The sequence below is a fragment of the Capsicum annuum genome, chromosome 5 (assembly GCF_002878395.1).
Source record: "Capsicum annuum cultivar UCD-10X-F1 chromosome 5, UCD10Xv1.1, whole genome shotgun sequence".
NCBI lineage: Eukaryota > Viridiplantae > Streptophyta > Magnoliopsida > Solanales > Solanaceae > Capsicum > Capsicum annuum.
Window position 1 is genome coordinate 149,157,797 of NC_061115.1, and position 15,772 is coordinate 149,173,568.

At 32.4% G+C, this 15,772-nt stretch overlaps 1 protein-coding gene across 1 annotated transcript; it reads left to right on the forward strand.

Annotated features, from left to right (window-relative positions):
* The first annotated feature begins 4,598 nt into the window (after nt 1–4,598).
* Nucleotides 4,599–6,279, forward strand: LOC124898547. The gene is made up of 4 exons (XM_047412183.1): nt 4,599–5,164; nt 5,252–5,570; nt 5,846–5,941; nt 6,025–6,279. The coding sequence occupies exons 1-4, from the start codon at nt 4,599–4,601 to the stop codon at nt 6,277–6,279; spliced, it is 1,236 nt and encodes a 411-aa protein (XP_047268139.1).
* The last annotated feature ends 9,493 nt before the right edge of the window (nt 6,280–15,772 follow it).

A 15,772-nucleotide genomic window follows, 5' to 3' on the forward strand; every position in this document is an offset into this window, starting at 1 on the left:
AGCGGGGATGCGGGAACTAAGTTAAATGCATTCATATTTCATATCGTAATTGAAAAAAATATGACAACGTCATTCAATTATAAGATTATAAACCCATTCCACCTATCCCGCGTTCTATCCTCTCATTCCTTCTTCTGGGTTCACAAGATGACTATGCATGTATTCTAAGGGTATCAAATCCTCAAAATAGTAATAATAAGGATAAATAAACAACCAATAATGATAAAAAAAACAATAACCAAGTCAATTCATAACAATAATACTCATGCTCTTGGCCTTAACCCCGAAAAAGGGTGTTTAGCCACTCATGGATGTAACCGTAATCACAATGATTGAATACATGTTAAAATCCATAAAAAAATCAAATTAATGGAATAAAAAAACTAATTGAAGTGTTCTCTAGCCTCTCTTCAAGTCCCAAGATCGTCCAAGGTGTGAACACACTACTAGAAAATAGGGATTTTGCGGCAATTATTTAATGGAAATTAATCACTCACCGCTAATTAATTAAAGGTGAAACACTAGCAGCATTTCAACATTAGTTACTAAAATATATCTTTTTACCAACAATAAAAATAATTCACCATAAAACGTCACTAACTAATCACAACTTTCCTCCTTTTATTTTTCCCACCATTTTTTTCTACTATAAGTAACTATTCCCTCCAATTGATAATAACAATTCCCTCTAATTATTAATAAGTATAATTAGTTAAAAGTAAATCTTATATCACCTAGTAACCTCTCGAAGGTGCCGCTCACCATTCTTTAAGTCTCTTTCTTCACAGGTAAATTCACCATTGAATCTCACAAGATATTCACCATTGATTCTCAAAGATAATTTGCCATTGATTCTCGCTATTTTCTTCAATACAAGTTTTCAATTTCAATCACAACTAACTACTAATTTCAAATCTTCGGGTACAATTCTCAATCTTTCTAGGGTGACCCTAACACATAGCCATTGTGGAAATTTTCATTATATCTTAGAATTTCTATAATTGTGTTTTTGGGTTAAGTTTTATTGACTAATTGAATTTATCAAAATTGATTTGGAAAATCGTTTGACGTTTGAAGGTTTGTTCTTAATTTTATTTTTTATTTATTTTTTCTTGTAGGTTTTACAGGAATCATTCAAGGTACCCAAATACTTGAGACGATTTGTAATTTTGTAAAAGTATTTTTTTTTGTATTGCTAAGTACGGTGTGTGATATTGCCTGCTATTAATTTGATGGATAGTTGATTATTGCTTTATTTCCCCATTGATTCATGAATTTATTACTCTTTTTGCTAAGTTATTAATATTTAAATCTTGTGCGATTGAATGATTTCTCTATTTCCCAACTAGTTTATGAACTGATTTCTTATTTCGCTAAGTTATCGTTAGTATTCATATCTTGTTCTTGTAATATTATTTCTCTATGTTCAAAGATTGAACACTTTTCCTTGCCTCCCCATTTAGGTTGAATTGTTGAACTTGAAACCAAGTCACGTTTCTAAGATCTTCAACTTTTAGTTTGCGATGACATTGTTTTAACGACTCCATCATTTGTATGGTTGGTAATTTGAAAATTACATTGTTCACTAATATTTTTTGTTGGAAGTTGTTGTAAATTAAAGACGAGAAGAAATTTATAAGCTCAATGTACATTCATGAGACTAGAACTAGATACCCTTTTTTTTAAATTGATAACATGTTTTGATTGTAAAATTTAATAAAGAATTCATATGGGTTGAATAACGAAACTAGATTCCTTTTTAACTGAAAATTTGGAATATACCTCGGTTGTTTTAACTTGTTTCAGGAGAAGTGTCCATGATAGTTTAGCTACACTTCCATATAATTATTATTAATGTTTTGAGCTAATTCTTGAGGAAGTTTTATGCTGTAGCTTTAACTATTTGACAATTTTTTATAGTAAACTTTAACTAAACCATCACATTGAGTGAGTAATCTAAACTCCTGCTCTTTTTCACATAGTGGACAGCCGAGGAAAGTATAGGACTTTCATATGAGTTTTTGTGAGCTATCACTATCCAATATCCTGCTGTGTTGCTACACTTTTTAGCTTGCAGATTACAAGATTTATCAGTTGTTAGTCACTCTTGTACATCACCTCCTTGTCCAACCAAATAGGCCATAATCTGCCAAAACTTTTTGTAACTTTTCCCTCACCTATGGTGCTTATTTTTTGCCTCAAATAATCTACAGATGAATTACCTATATATCTTGGTGTTACCCCTGCTTCATCAATGTTGTTAGTACCTAATTTCTTCACAAATTCTCTGAAATCTATAGCAACAATATGAATAATCTTCACATCTTTAGTTTCACTTAATTTTTGCCTAGAATTTTCAAGTTCCAATCGCATGATCAAAACTCGATCAAGAGTTGTAGCAAGTGCTGGTTTTAAGTTGTTTCACATACTTTCTTGTCAAGAGTTTGTCCAAATTTTCAATCATTATTCACTAAATCCAAGATTTATGATCACTTACAGGAGGTACCATATGTAAGTCCTCATCTTGTAATTTTTCTTGAACCCCTGTAGCAACAATTACTTTATCAAAGTTTCCTTCCTTTTCATTAACAAATGACACAACCCTTTTTTGAATAATTAATCTATTCCCAACCACTAAAGGATCACCAAAGATATTATTTGAATTACCTACAACTCTCCTCTTAGGTTTTTTGTCAATCAAATCAAGTTTTACTTTTACCTTAGTTGTACTAGGTCTTAGTTTTTATTTAGTAGCTTTATTTATAGATATTGTATATCACATGTTGCTATAATGGAGTTTTGTTTTATAGTTTTTTTAATTTATTAAGTCCACCCTTTTTTACTAACATATCTTTAGTTCTTATAGTAAGTTTTTGAAAAATGAATATCTTAATGTCATGGACAATCCAAGAAACAAACAGTGGATGTATTGTGACCAACTTAGTAAAGAATACTCGGATAGAGTAAGGGATTTCATCAATCATGCCTTTTCTAATAAACAAGAAGGAGAAAATATTCCTTGTCCTTGTACAAAATGTGTGCTTGTCCATCAAGTAAATCGAGCTACAACATATGATCATCTTATTTGTGATGGAATTTTGATGTCATATGATACTTGATTTTTTCATGGGGAGTCCTTAAATGCATCAAGCAACACTCAGGTACTAATAACAACAAGTCAACTTTAAGGGGCGATGATATAAGAGAAATGATACATGATGCCTTTGGAGGCTCTACAAATTTCATGGATAGTGATGTCAATGAAAGGGGTGACATAGAATCAAACCTTCAAGAAAACACTACTCTTTTGTCTGGAAATCAATCTCTGTTGGAGGTGGATAAGTTTGAACAGCTCATGAAGGAAGCTAATGAAGAACTATATCCCGGATGTAAGAAGTTCAGAAAATTATCCTTCTTGCTACATAATTATCGTACAAAATGTATGTTTAAATGGTCAAATGAATCATTTGATTCTTTTCTTGGACTATTGAAAGATGTGCTACCAGAAGTGGAAAAATTGCCTCCTTCTTTCTGTGAGACCAAAAAGATAGTTGAAGGTTTGGGCTTAAAGTATGAAAAGATCGACGCTTATCCCAATGACTCCATGCTTTTTAGGAAAGAGTTTGCCAGTAAGGATGTCAATAATTGCAAAATTTATGGGGCTTCTAGATGGAAAAATAATTCTAAAAAAATTCCATCCAAGGTCCTAAGGTACTTTCCTTTAAAACCAAGGCTACAAAGATTGTTTATGTCTTAAAAAACATCTAAAGAAATGCGATGGCATCATGAAGAGCGGAATAAAGATGGAGTTCTACAACATCCGGTAGATTCTGAAGCTTGGAAAAATTTTGATAGTAGATATCCAGAATTTGCTAGGGATCCTCGAAATGTTTGTCTGGGATTAGCTTCTGATGGGTTTAATCCATTTGCAACTATACGAACTGTTCACAGTACACGGCCAGTGATTTTAATACCATATAATTTTCCACCATGGATGTGCATGAAGGAAGAGTTTTTCATTCTATCATTGCTCATTTCTGGACCAAAGGCCCCTTGCAATAATATTGATATTTTTTTGCAATCGTGAATTGAAGAGTTAATTGAATTGTGGGATGTTGGTATAAGAACATATGATGCCTCTTCAAAGAAGACGTTTCAAATACGAGCAACTCTCATGTGGACTATAAATGATTTTCCAGTGTATGGTACGCTCTTTAGATGGAGCACTTGTAGTCGATTTTCATCCCCTTCTTGTAACATAAACACTCACTCTAAAAGGCTGAAATATGGGAAAAATTTGTTACATGAGCCATCGAAGTTTCTTGAAGTTGGGCTACAAATATCAAAATGATGCAAAATCATTTGATGGGACTAAAGAAACAAGTACTGCACCTTGTGCAGTGTATGGGTCACAAGTATTGAATCAAGTTAAAGATATAAAATTTACTCTAGGCCAATTGAGTGACGAGGCAAGTGAGGTGATAAAACACACATAGAAAAAGAGGAGTATATTTTTTTATCTTCCTTATTGGGAGTATAACTTGGTGCTCCATAATCTTGATGTAATGCACATAGAAAATAATATGTGTGATAACATAATGTATACGCTATTAGGTCTTGGTAAAAAATCTAAAGACAATGTAGAAGCTCGATTGGAATTGAAGGAGATGAAAATAAGGGCAAGCTTATGGCCTCAATATCAATCTAGTGGGAGGGCATATCTTCCTCCTACTTATTTCACAATGTCTTTGAATGAAAAGGAGATGTTTCATGAAGTACTACAAAATGCCAAGTTTCCACATGGCTATGCATCTAATATCTCACATTGGATTCGAAAACGAAAGATATCTGGGCTAAAAACTCAAGATTGTCAGGTTATAATGCAAGAACTTCTTCCTCTTGCCTTGAAAAAATCAACAGATAAAAGGATTCATTCCGTTTTAACTGAACTATGTACATTCTTTCGTGTTCTATGTAGCAAAGTGCTAAAGCTAGAAGAGTTTAAATTACTTGAAGAAAAAATTCCAGAAACATTGTCTACTATGGAGAAACTCCCCTCCCCCCCAGGATTCTTTATTGTTATGGTATACTTGGTTACACACTTGGCAACTGAGGCTATATTTGCAGGGCCCACACACTATCGTTGGATGTACCCAATTGAGAGGTATTGTTAATATCACTGCAATTTATTCTATATCTTTAACTGTTACATATTGTATTAACAAACTAATAACATCTCATTTTTCCATAGGTATTTAGGTACCATAAAATCATATGTTCGTAATCGTGCATGCCCAGAAGGTTCAATAGCAGAAGCATATATAGCAAATGAGTGTTTAAAATTTTGCTCAAGATATCTGGAGGGTGGAGATTCAAGGTCTTACTGGTCAAGAAAATGTGATGGTGAAATTCAGCATGAGACTAGTAAAGAAGAATGTCTTTTCCCTAGTACCGGAGAGTCATACGGTCAAGAAGATGTATTTGAAATGGATGATAAAACATTGTTGGAAGAACATCGACATGTGCTTTTCGATTGCGACTTTGAGGTGGTTGAGAATTACAAAAAGCAAGTTTTATATCTAACTAATTATGTATACATTACTTTACTTTATTTGATAAAAAATAATATATATATATAAGTTACATGAATAGAAAACATATCGTTGAGATAAAGAGATCACATCATAAGCATCATTTGACACAACATCAACTTGATCATTTGCATTTTGATACATTTAATGAGTGGTTCAAGGAGAAATTAAGTTGTATGACTAATTGATTAAGTATCTTAAATTATTGTACATGTACCTATATCCACATTTATAGTATATTTTTGTTTGGTTAGGTGAAAGAGCTGGAGGCCACATCTGATATCTCAAAGGATGTTAAAGTCCTTGCAAAAGGACCGAGTAACATTGCAAAAAGATTCAGTGCGTATGATGTAAATAATGGGTTTCGATTCCGAACAAAGCAAAGTAAAGAGTTCCTAAAGACACAAAATATAGTGTTATGGTCATTTCTAAGACCGAAAGTTATGCAAGTTCTCGTGACAATGCTCCAAAATCTACGTATATCACATATTATGGAAAAATGAATGACATTGTAGAGTTAAACTACTACGAAGAACTTAAAGTTGTCTTGTTTAAGTGTGATTGGATTGATGCAACCAAAAGTAGAGGAGTTAAGGAAGATGACTTGAGTTTCACACTTGTGAATTTTTCATGCTTGCAAGATTCTGGCAATCGAGAACGTCATGAGCCCTTTATTTTTGCAGAATAAGCTCAACAAGTAATATTTGTGCAAGATCCTCAAGATCGTGAATGGTTTGTCCCTAGGTTAATTAAACCTCGAGACATTTTTGATATGGGAGAAGAAAATAGTTTGTCATTCGAGTCATCAATGTAGAGTGATTCGAATGACATAGATATCTTAGAAAATTCTCATGTTCCAGCAAATGATTATGAGAATAATGATTGGATAAGAAGTGGCGTCGATGTGATAGAAATTGATATGGACATCCATACTCAGGCTTCTCCAAATGATTATGAAGATAATATTAAGGGAGGAAATAACATTAAAAATGAAAATTATTCTGACTAAGATAGGTGGTTATTATAAAATATACCTTATTATTAAAAAACCTTTAGGCATTTATTGTCTTTTATATAGAAATTTTGGTTGAATACCTTTACGAATTTTCTTTCAATTTAAATCATTTTTTAGAAAATACATGTTAGTTAGCTATGGATTTTCCATGTTTGTGTTGGTTGATTAATGTGTGTTTTGAATGAATTCTCTTTACTTGAATTTACTTGTATTTATTATATTCCTTGAATTGTGAAGTGTGAATGCATTATTAGGAATTGAATTTTTTTAACCTGTTGCATTAGTTTGTGTTTTTATAGCTTGAGATGACGACGATGTTTCCTCTTGTTTTGCATGTGTACTATTATTTTTATACTTGTGTAACTTAATGCAGCTAGATAGTTACTTCATTTTGGATAAAGAATAATGCAAACTAGAGGTCGAAATAGATTAGACATTCAACAACAAAATGATGAAGATGTGTGGCACTATAATGAATGGTTGATAGATGAAAAAACATCGATCGAGCCCAACCTTATATTGATCAGTTGATGAATAATCAGAACCATTCTAAAATCCAAGATCATGATGGCCAATCTAATGAGTTGATGAAGAATTCGTATGGTGGCACTGGGGAATCAGGTAAAACTTTTTGACTTGATTTTATTAGTTGTACATGCTGAAAAAAAATCATATTATTAGAGTTTGGGTGTTTAGTTGCATACTATTTAGTCTCTCATAAAGATATATCATAATGAAGCACAAGATTTACAGAGCACCCTCACAAATTTCAATCTGCTAAGCAAAAGCTAGTTTGTCTTGGGTTAGTATTTTGCTACAATATGATATTCTTTCATGGAACTTTATTCTGCTGCGATATTACCATTTAACAAATTTATAAGAATCTCTCAATTGTTTATTCTTATAAATTTTTACCATATGATGACCTTCAAATATCTTTCCTTATAGGTAATTTGAAGACAAATAATGTACGTGGTCCTACTTTACTAAAAGATATTTGGAAACTTCCACCAGGAAAGATAGTTGATGTGTTATTTAATAGTCGTAATCAATCTATTGGAAAAGAAGGTCGAAAGCTTTCTAGATTTCTAGGAATTATTGCGAGAACTCCAGAATTAATACCTCTACACATAGATGATTGGAGTAATTTTGACTATGAGGAAAAGAAAAAATTGCTAAATTTTGTGAGGGTACGATGTAGTTATTATTATTATTTTGATGTAAACAAGATCAATCAAATATACATGATTTTATCATTTAAATGTTGACTTCTATTTTTTCAGAAGAAGTTCACAATCCCAAAACGTGGAGAAGACTGTCTTAAAGTCCCTAGGAAAAAAGTGGAGAGATTACAAGTGTTACTTGAAAAGTGAATATATTCCAAAGTATAAGACTAAAGATGCTTTACTGAAAAATAGACCAAGTCATATATCGAGGGATCAATGGAGTGGGCTTTTCTCTTATTGGCTTTCTGAGAAAGCTAAGGTGTCAGCAAATCTAAAAATATATCCCTAATGCCTATTTTCATAATGTTTTGATCTTATTTATGCTCAGTTTTTATTTATAATATATATAACAATTGTTTTACTTTTGGAATGGCAGAGACGTACTCAAACAGATAGAAATAATAGGAGCAAGCAAAAGATGCCTCACATGGGAGGATCCAAAAGTATTGCAACCTTGATGGCTGAGAAGGTAAACTAGTTAAAGTTGTAAGATGTAAAATTTTAAATCCATTATTTCAGTTCAGTCAAAATGCATAAGAAAATCTCAAAGAAGTATTATACACTTGATTAATATCATGTGTTTTAGTTAGATGAACACTTGATACGGTCCCTTTGTTTTAACTGGGATAATGGTGTGCTCTATTCCATCTTCTACAATTACTGTTCGCTTACTTATTTTAGAAATTATAGGTTGTTTCTTTTTTCAATAATGCAATGTGGTTTTATTCTCTTTAGTTCCTTGACTAAAATTATTGGAAAATCTTGCATGTCTGACATCAGTTTTATTATTTTAGACTGAAAATGGGATAGAGCCTACAGAAATTTTTGTATTATCTCATACGAAATGTAAGGATGGTAGATCACTAGATGATGATTCTTCTAGGGCAATTGTAAGTTTTTTTTTTCTTTTATTTTTTTTAATTTACAAATAGTAAAATCTCAAAAGCAAATAAATAAATTTCATAATTGAATTTAATTTGTATTCTACGGTTAGGACATGATAAATGACCAACCTCATCACAGTGTTTCTTATGAAGGAGATGTGTATTCCCAGGTGTTTGGAAATGAAAAAAGTACGTATGTTCGTGGTTTAGGACTTGGTCTAACTCCTTCTGTTTTGTAAGGTCGTAGATCTTCCTTGAGAAATATTTTTGTAGAGGACTCATCCAATGAAGTTATGCAAAGTTTAGAATAGAAGACCATCGATTTAAAAGAGAAACAAAATGAAGAAATGAATATGATGAAACAAAATCAAGAGATGATGCAATCAGAATTGTTCCAAATGAGACAAATTATGAGAAAATATGCTCCTAATGAATTGATGTCTCAAAATATTAATGACACCTCAAGTGAACAGCCAAACTGATTTTATAAGTTTTTAGTATCCTTTAAAAGTGTTTTTAACTATCGTGTTAATATTTATCAGGTTCCAAACAGTATTGTCCATGAACGAGTAGCACAGACAACAAGGATACCTAGTGATATTGGAAATACACCATTTTCTCACGGTACTACTCTTCTATATCGTTAACAGTACTATCTAAGTTTTCCTTTGATTTGTTTTTTATTATGTTTATTCTAACAATTCTAATAATCTATTTCAACTAGTATATTTTAGTTTTTCCACTGGATCCTATTCTTGCAAGGGGTTAAGTTTGGAACTTATTTAGGAATAATGGCTATTTTTTTGTCTTTTGGGTGATAAAAAATACTATGCAAAATTTTTAGAAATTTCGCCCTTTTTTATAGCACTTGTTTTCTGTTCCGAATCAACTTTGGATGTATCAACTATATCTATTGGTGTTCCCCTGCTTTATCAATGTTGTTAGAACCTGATTGCTGCCAAGATTCTCCCACATCCGTTGCAATAATATGAATATTCCTTGTAGCTTCAATTTAACTTAGTTTTTACCTAAAATTTTTGAGTTTCAATGACATGATCGAAACTCGATCAAGAGCAGTAGCAAGTGTTGGTTTTAAAATTGTTTCACACTCTTGATTTTCAAGAGTTTGTCCATCTTTTACAACATGATTAACTAAAGCCAAAGCTTTTTGATCACCTATTGTAGCTACTAGATCTAAGTCCCAATCTTGCAATTTTTCTTGAACCTCTATAGCGATAATTACTTTACCAAAGTTTCCTTCCTCTCCATTAAAAACTGAAAAAATTCCTGTTTTTTGGTAATTTACACTTTAAAATTAATCACAAAGAGCATTGTTGTAGAGACATAGAAAGCCAACCACCGGCAGCTAGCTTTGAGTGTATTAGTAGTGAACAAAAAGATGGTCTCTAGGTATGATGTTATATCTAAATTGTATTCTAATACTACAAGCATTATTCGACACATTACTTTTTTGTTTTTTGACATATATATTTTATTATTTCAGGTCATACAATTTGATAGCATGTTCAAGATTTCGATATGATGAAGAATTGCAAAAATTATTTGAAGATATTATTCTACTAGACTGGTTATATTAGTTGAAACAACACAAGTTTATTTTTTAAGTAACAATATTGATGTTTTGGATTAGTACTTTTATTTATTTAAATTTAACTGAGAAATTTTTCATGAACTAATAGTAATATACTTTTTAGCATTTGGCGAAATTTGTTTCTATTAAAAGATTGTGAATTTTATAGTCAATTATTAGAATTTACTAGCCATAAAAATCAATGCTAATGTCGCAATTAAAATATTTTCACGAGATGTATTTATAGCATTTGTAATTGTCACTAAATGATTTTGTTAACGATTAAAACTACTAACGAAAAATTAGTTATATTTACTGACAACAAAAATTGATGCTAAAAGGAAAAATTAAGACGTTTTTAGAAGAAATATTGTAGCCAAAATAATTGTCATTACAATTATTTACTTTTAACGATAATTTAATTATATTTATCAGTGATACTAATGAACTCTAAAAGATCATAATTAGTCATTGTGGTTTGAATTTAGCAGCCAAAATAATTGTCATTAAAACTACTAGCGTTTAATGACAATGTAATTGGATTTACTGATGATAATAATGGACGGTATAAGAATACAGTTAGCCGTTACGAATTTAATTTAGCAACCAAGATAATTGCCGCAAAACATTTCCCTTAAAATCAATGACTTTTAGCGGCAATAAAAACTACCCTTTACCATCTTTCATAACAAAGGCCGCCAAAGACTTTGTCGACGTTTGAATTGCCGGCTAAAGATCAATGACTAGTAAATGAATTCGAGGCAATTATTGTTGCCGCTAAAATTATTTTTTATTGCTGCGAAAACCCTCTTTTGTGGTAGTGACATAACAACTAAGTATCATAATTATACTTGGACACAAGCTGCTGATTTTGACACAGGATCGTGCCATGCCCTTATCGTGGTTACTAGATTCCATGGAATGTCATAATTGTGGTGAGATATTGAAATTTGTAATTTAGTATGATAGCAAGGGTGTGTGATGTCCCTAACTCGGTGTCTAAGGTTTGTGGCATTCCAATAACTCCAAAATGTCCATTTTTGGTCAAGTCTTGTCCCATGTATTTGTCCATCCTTTACAAGACTTGTGGTGTTGTTTCCACTTGATGTACAACTTTTGTATCATCTATATATCATAGTTATAAAATTAAAAATCATCCTATAGCATCAAACACCATGAATTATAGCTCAAAACAACATACAATCCAAGACGGCGAACTAGTAACTTACGCTAAGAGTACTTGTTTTGTCCTTTTGATTTTTAACTTAGTGTTTTGTCTCTTGACTTGTTTAAATTGAAACTTAAACACTATAAACAAGTTATTACACACATAATTATACTATTATACCCTTAGTAACTCATTACACACACTAGAATCCATTGAGATCAACTAGAACAATACATAATTAAGCTAGTAACACTAGTTTTCTCATCTAAACTCTAGGAGATCAAATTGATTTCAAACTTATTTGAAGCACACCTTAAACATTATAATAATGTATTTTAGCACTTAGATTCTTAATTATATCAAAATATACTCATTAATCAGAAGATAAATCCTTAAAATAAGACAAATTAAGCCTAGATAGAAACACTAAGGTGCATAAATCTACCTCAGATCACCACCCCACACTTAAAGCCTTGTTTGTCCTTGAAAAACTCTTCACCATAAGCAAAATAATCAGAGAAGATTCCACACTTCTACAACAAGAAAGACATTCAATCTAGTCTACAATGACTATATAGAATTCAAGTTTTTACACTAAGCATGTTATACACAAGTGAAAACTCAAGAACACTACTTCAAAACATCCTAACCTCAAGAATTGACTCACCAACTTGGAAAAATTATGCATATTACTCAATCAAATACATTATACAAATTATCCTACTATCAATTAACATGTGCCCTCATAATAAGAGAGTTACCCATAATCACTTACATCAATGCAATTTATCAGAAAATAGGTATAAAAATCAAATTACGCTCACTCTCTGAAAGAATTCACAAGTTACACATGATGAACCATAGGCTTTCCCTTAGTGTAGTACTCCACTAATATCAAAATGTTAAGGCTCAAGATCAAATAGGTCTTTAAGGGTTGTAAAGTAGGCTAAAGGATGGGTAGGAACTATTTTGGCTAAGAATAGTGACTATCCTACATAAGTGTTTTAACACATCACATATACATTAAATAAACCTCTAACAACCAAACTTTCCACCTCATCTACCTTAACACATAGCTTTTATTTTGCCTCATCTCATTAAGCTAATTCACATACACTGTGGAAGGGAATATTCTATTTAATACATTATTCAATTTTGAACAACCTTTATTCTTTTCATTACACAACTCGCAACCTCAATACACATCAATTCTCAACACCAATAGCTATGTTTTGAGGGCTTCACTTTAACCTTTTCCCTACTTGTATTTCAACTCCTTCACTCAATTAATTTTTCACTAAAGTGCTTAGGATCTTTGGATCAAATTATGGTCAACCAAAGAAAGGGAATTAGGCTACATATGAAGCTACCAAAGAAAATAAGTTAAAGGTTGAATGGGGTTGACTAGCATTATGCACAAAGGTAGGTAAAAGAGGTTATGAAACATGGCCGTTAAAGAAATACCTATATCATCTCCTAAACCTACACTCTTTGTTTCACTTAGCATACACACCAAACAAGTTCTAGATATCACATGCAACAAGGAATACACAAAACCTCACTTCATATATGGCACATGCTCAACTCAAGTAGGATCATCATAGAATCTCAACCAGGCAATCACACGAATTCAACATTAAGCCAACAATGTTTAAGAGTCATAAAAAAGAGACTAGGATCCTTACAAGTAGTAATTCACACAAACAAAATGCTTTTACACACAAAACTCACTTCCATCATGCAATCACACATATCCCCAACAAGAGCATCTGACTTACCTAATCACAAAAAAAATTAAAATTACTCCTAAAAGAAAAAGGATACTGGGTTCAAGGGGCATCCTCATGGAAAAGAACTAAAAAGAGCAACCACGAGGTGGGTGAAGTGTGCACCTACTCAACTGACACCCACAAACTAAAAATCTAAAAGGAAAAATCTTTTTGCAATTTTTCATTTTCTTGAATTTAACCCAAAACAAATAAAGAAAACAACCAAAACCATGACCCTACAACATCACTTCACCTGAAATAATGGGAATTTCCCCACCCCACACTTAAAACTTACTTTGTCCTTAAATTAAACTTAAAAGTAGAGATAAAAAAAATACTCCCAGGGGCCTCTAGGCCTAGCTAGCAGCATCTTTAATTATCAAGAGGGTCTGGGAACCCCACACTTAGTCTCTGCCATACTCATTAGCTCAAGTCTCCGGTACTCAGATTTTTCTTTTTCCTGTGACTCAAAACAAGAACAAAAGCTATGTGCAGTAAAAATAAAATATAGAAAATAAAACCTATATTAACTTAGGTTGCCTCTAATGCAGCACCTGATTTAGTGTTGCACATGACCCAACATTTCTACACAGTCGAATTCCCTTATCCTTTTCCTCCTACTTAAAGTCCATCTTCTTATTCATTTCTGACCTCTTGAGTGTGTACTCTCAAGGTTAATAACTTTATCAACAACAGACCTTTTAGGCTCATCAAGAATAATCACTTCAGACTTAGATAGTGGCTCGGGTAACTTAATGAGTTTGTCCGAAGAGGTCTTTGGTGGTACACTTATTGCCACCCTACACTTATCCACTTCCATCACTTTAATCTTACACAAATATTTATAGTGGAAAGGTTGATTATAAACTCTAAAAACCACCTCTTCATCATCCAATATCATTGTGAGAGTGCCCTCTCTAACGTCTATTAATGCTCCTCACGTGGCTAAGAATTGATGTCCCGGAATTATCAGTACCCTGTAATCTACATCATAATCCAAAATAATAAAATCAGAAGGAAGTACAAACTTACCAACCTTTATGAGGACATCCTCAACTATTCCATCGAGCTTTACTATGGTCTTGTTCGCTAATTACAACATCAAATAACATGGTCTTGACTCTCCCAACCCAAAAGTTTTGAACATTGATAGAGGCATAAAATTTATACTTTCCCCAAAATCACTCAAGGCCTGGACTACTTCACCATCACAATCTGTATGTTGAGGGTGAAATAATAAATGGTGAGTTTACTACTCAATCTCACTAAACATTCATGTACACTACCTTATTTTAAGTGAATAAATGAGACATATTCATGAGTAAATACACTAATATCTGCTCTTTTCAGGTATATATTTGAAAATATAGAAAGATATGAATTGGAGCATGAAATAATCAAAAGGGAGCAAGAAAGTATAGTTGCAGACATCAATAGGAACTGGCCTCAGTAACCGTGATCATGGACTGCTGACCGCGGTCACAACAGTCAAACAGAAGTCAAGCAACCATAGTATATGGAGGTATATCACGCTCGTGTAGCCGCGGTCGATGCCAAGCCTGTGCGATCGTGTCCTAGCAGAGGATTTCAGCCCAAGGGCAAAACTGTAATTGCATGTGCTGATCCCAATTTAATAAAAATGAATCAAACCCTATCATTATCCAAATAATTCCATATTTCCTAATTTTTAGGTTTAGTTTTGTGTAGTTCATAGCCTCCATTTTTGGAGAAGAAAATATTGTATAAATTTTGGGTGAAGAATACATTGAAGACTTTCTAAGTGGAAGATTTGCTCACTTCCATTATTGATATCGTGGAAGAGCCAAGTTTGAAGTAACTTTCTCTTAAATCTTCAACAAATAATTTCAATGGAGATTATGAGTATATTTATGCTTATTTATCTTATGTGTAGCTAAATCTCCCTCTTGGGGTTATGTGTGAATAGGGATTTAAGTGTGTGTGGGTTGTTATTATTAGCATCCATTTGGTAGTTCATGTTTATGGGTTTTATCATTGCTATGCTATTTTGGTAGGGATTTGATGGTGAAAGCCCCAAATACCCATAATGGTTTGACAGGTGAAAGCTCCATGCTTTAGAAAGTTCAAGGCCATCTTCGAAAGAAGGGTTTTGGGTGAACTTTAGGAATCCATGTCATCATTTAAAAAGGGATGTGGAGACAAAATCAATGATAGATAATTATATGTGTAGTTTGCGAAATTTTTACTATCTTAGACATAGGGTGAATATGAGGTTAACTATGCCATAGTTGTCATCCTAGAAATAGGGATGCCTAGATTGAGATTGTGGTTACCAATTATGGAACACACCTATTAGGTATTCAAAAGAATCAATGAGTGAAAGTTTGGTGTTTTGTTGAAAGACTAGCATCAAAATCTATAACCAAGCCTACCCATATTTGATTTTCTAAATCAATGTTGATGACTAACTCTCACATGTCACTCCCTTAGTAGTGCATAATCCCAAGATCTGTATTTAATTGTTAAAAATCTAATTATTCATTACCCTG

Bases quoted from the DNA above. Each gene is read 5' to 3' on its own strand.
- LOC124898547 (XM_047412183.1), top strand. From the start codon at position 4,599: ATGTATACGCTATTAGGTCTTGGTAAAAAATCTAAAGACAATGTAGAA. The intron at 5,165-5,251 runs GTATTGTTAATA...ATTTTTCCATAG, and splicing joins TGGATGTACCCAATTGAGAG to GTATTTAGGTACCATAAAAT. The intron at 5,942-6,024 runs GTAAATAATGGG...GTCATTTCTAAG, and splicing joins AAAGATTCAGTGCGTATGAT to ACCGAAAGTTATGCAAGTTC.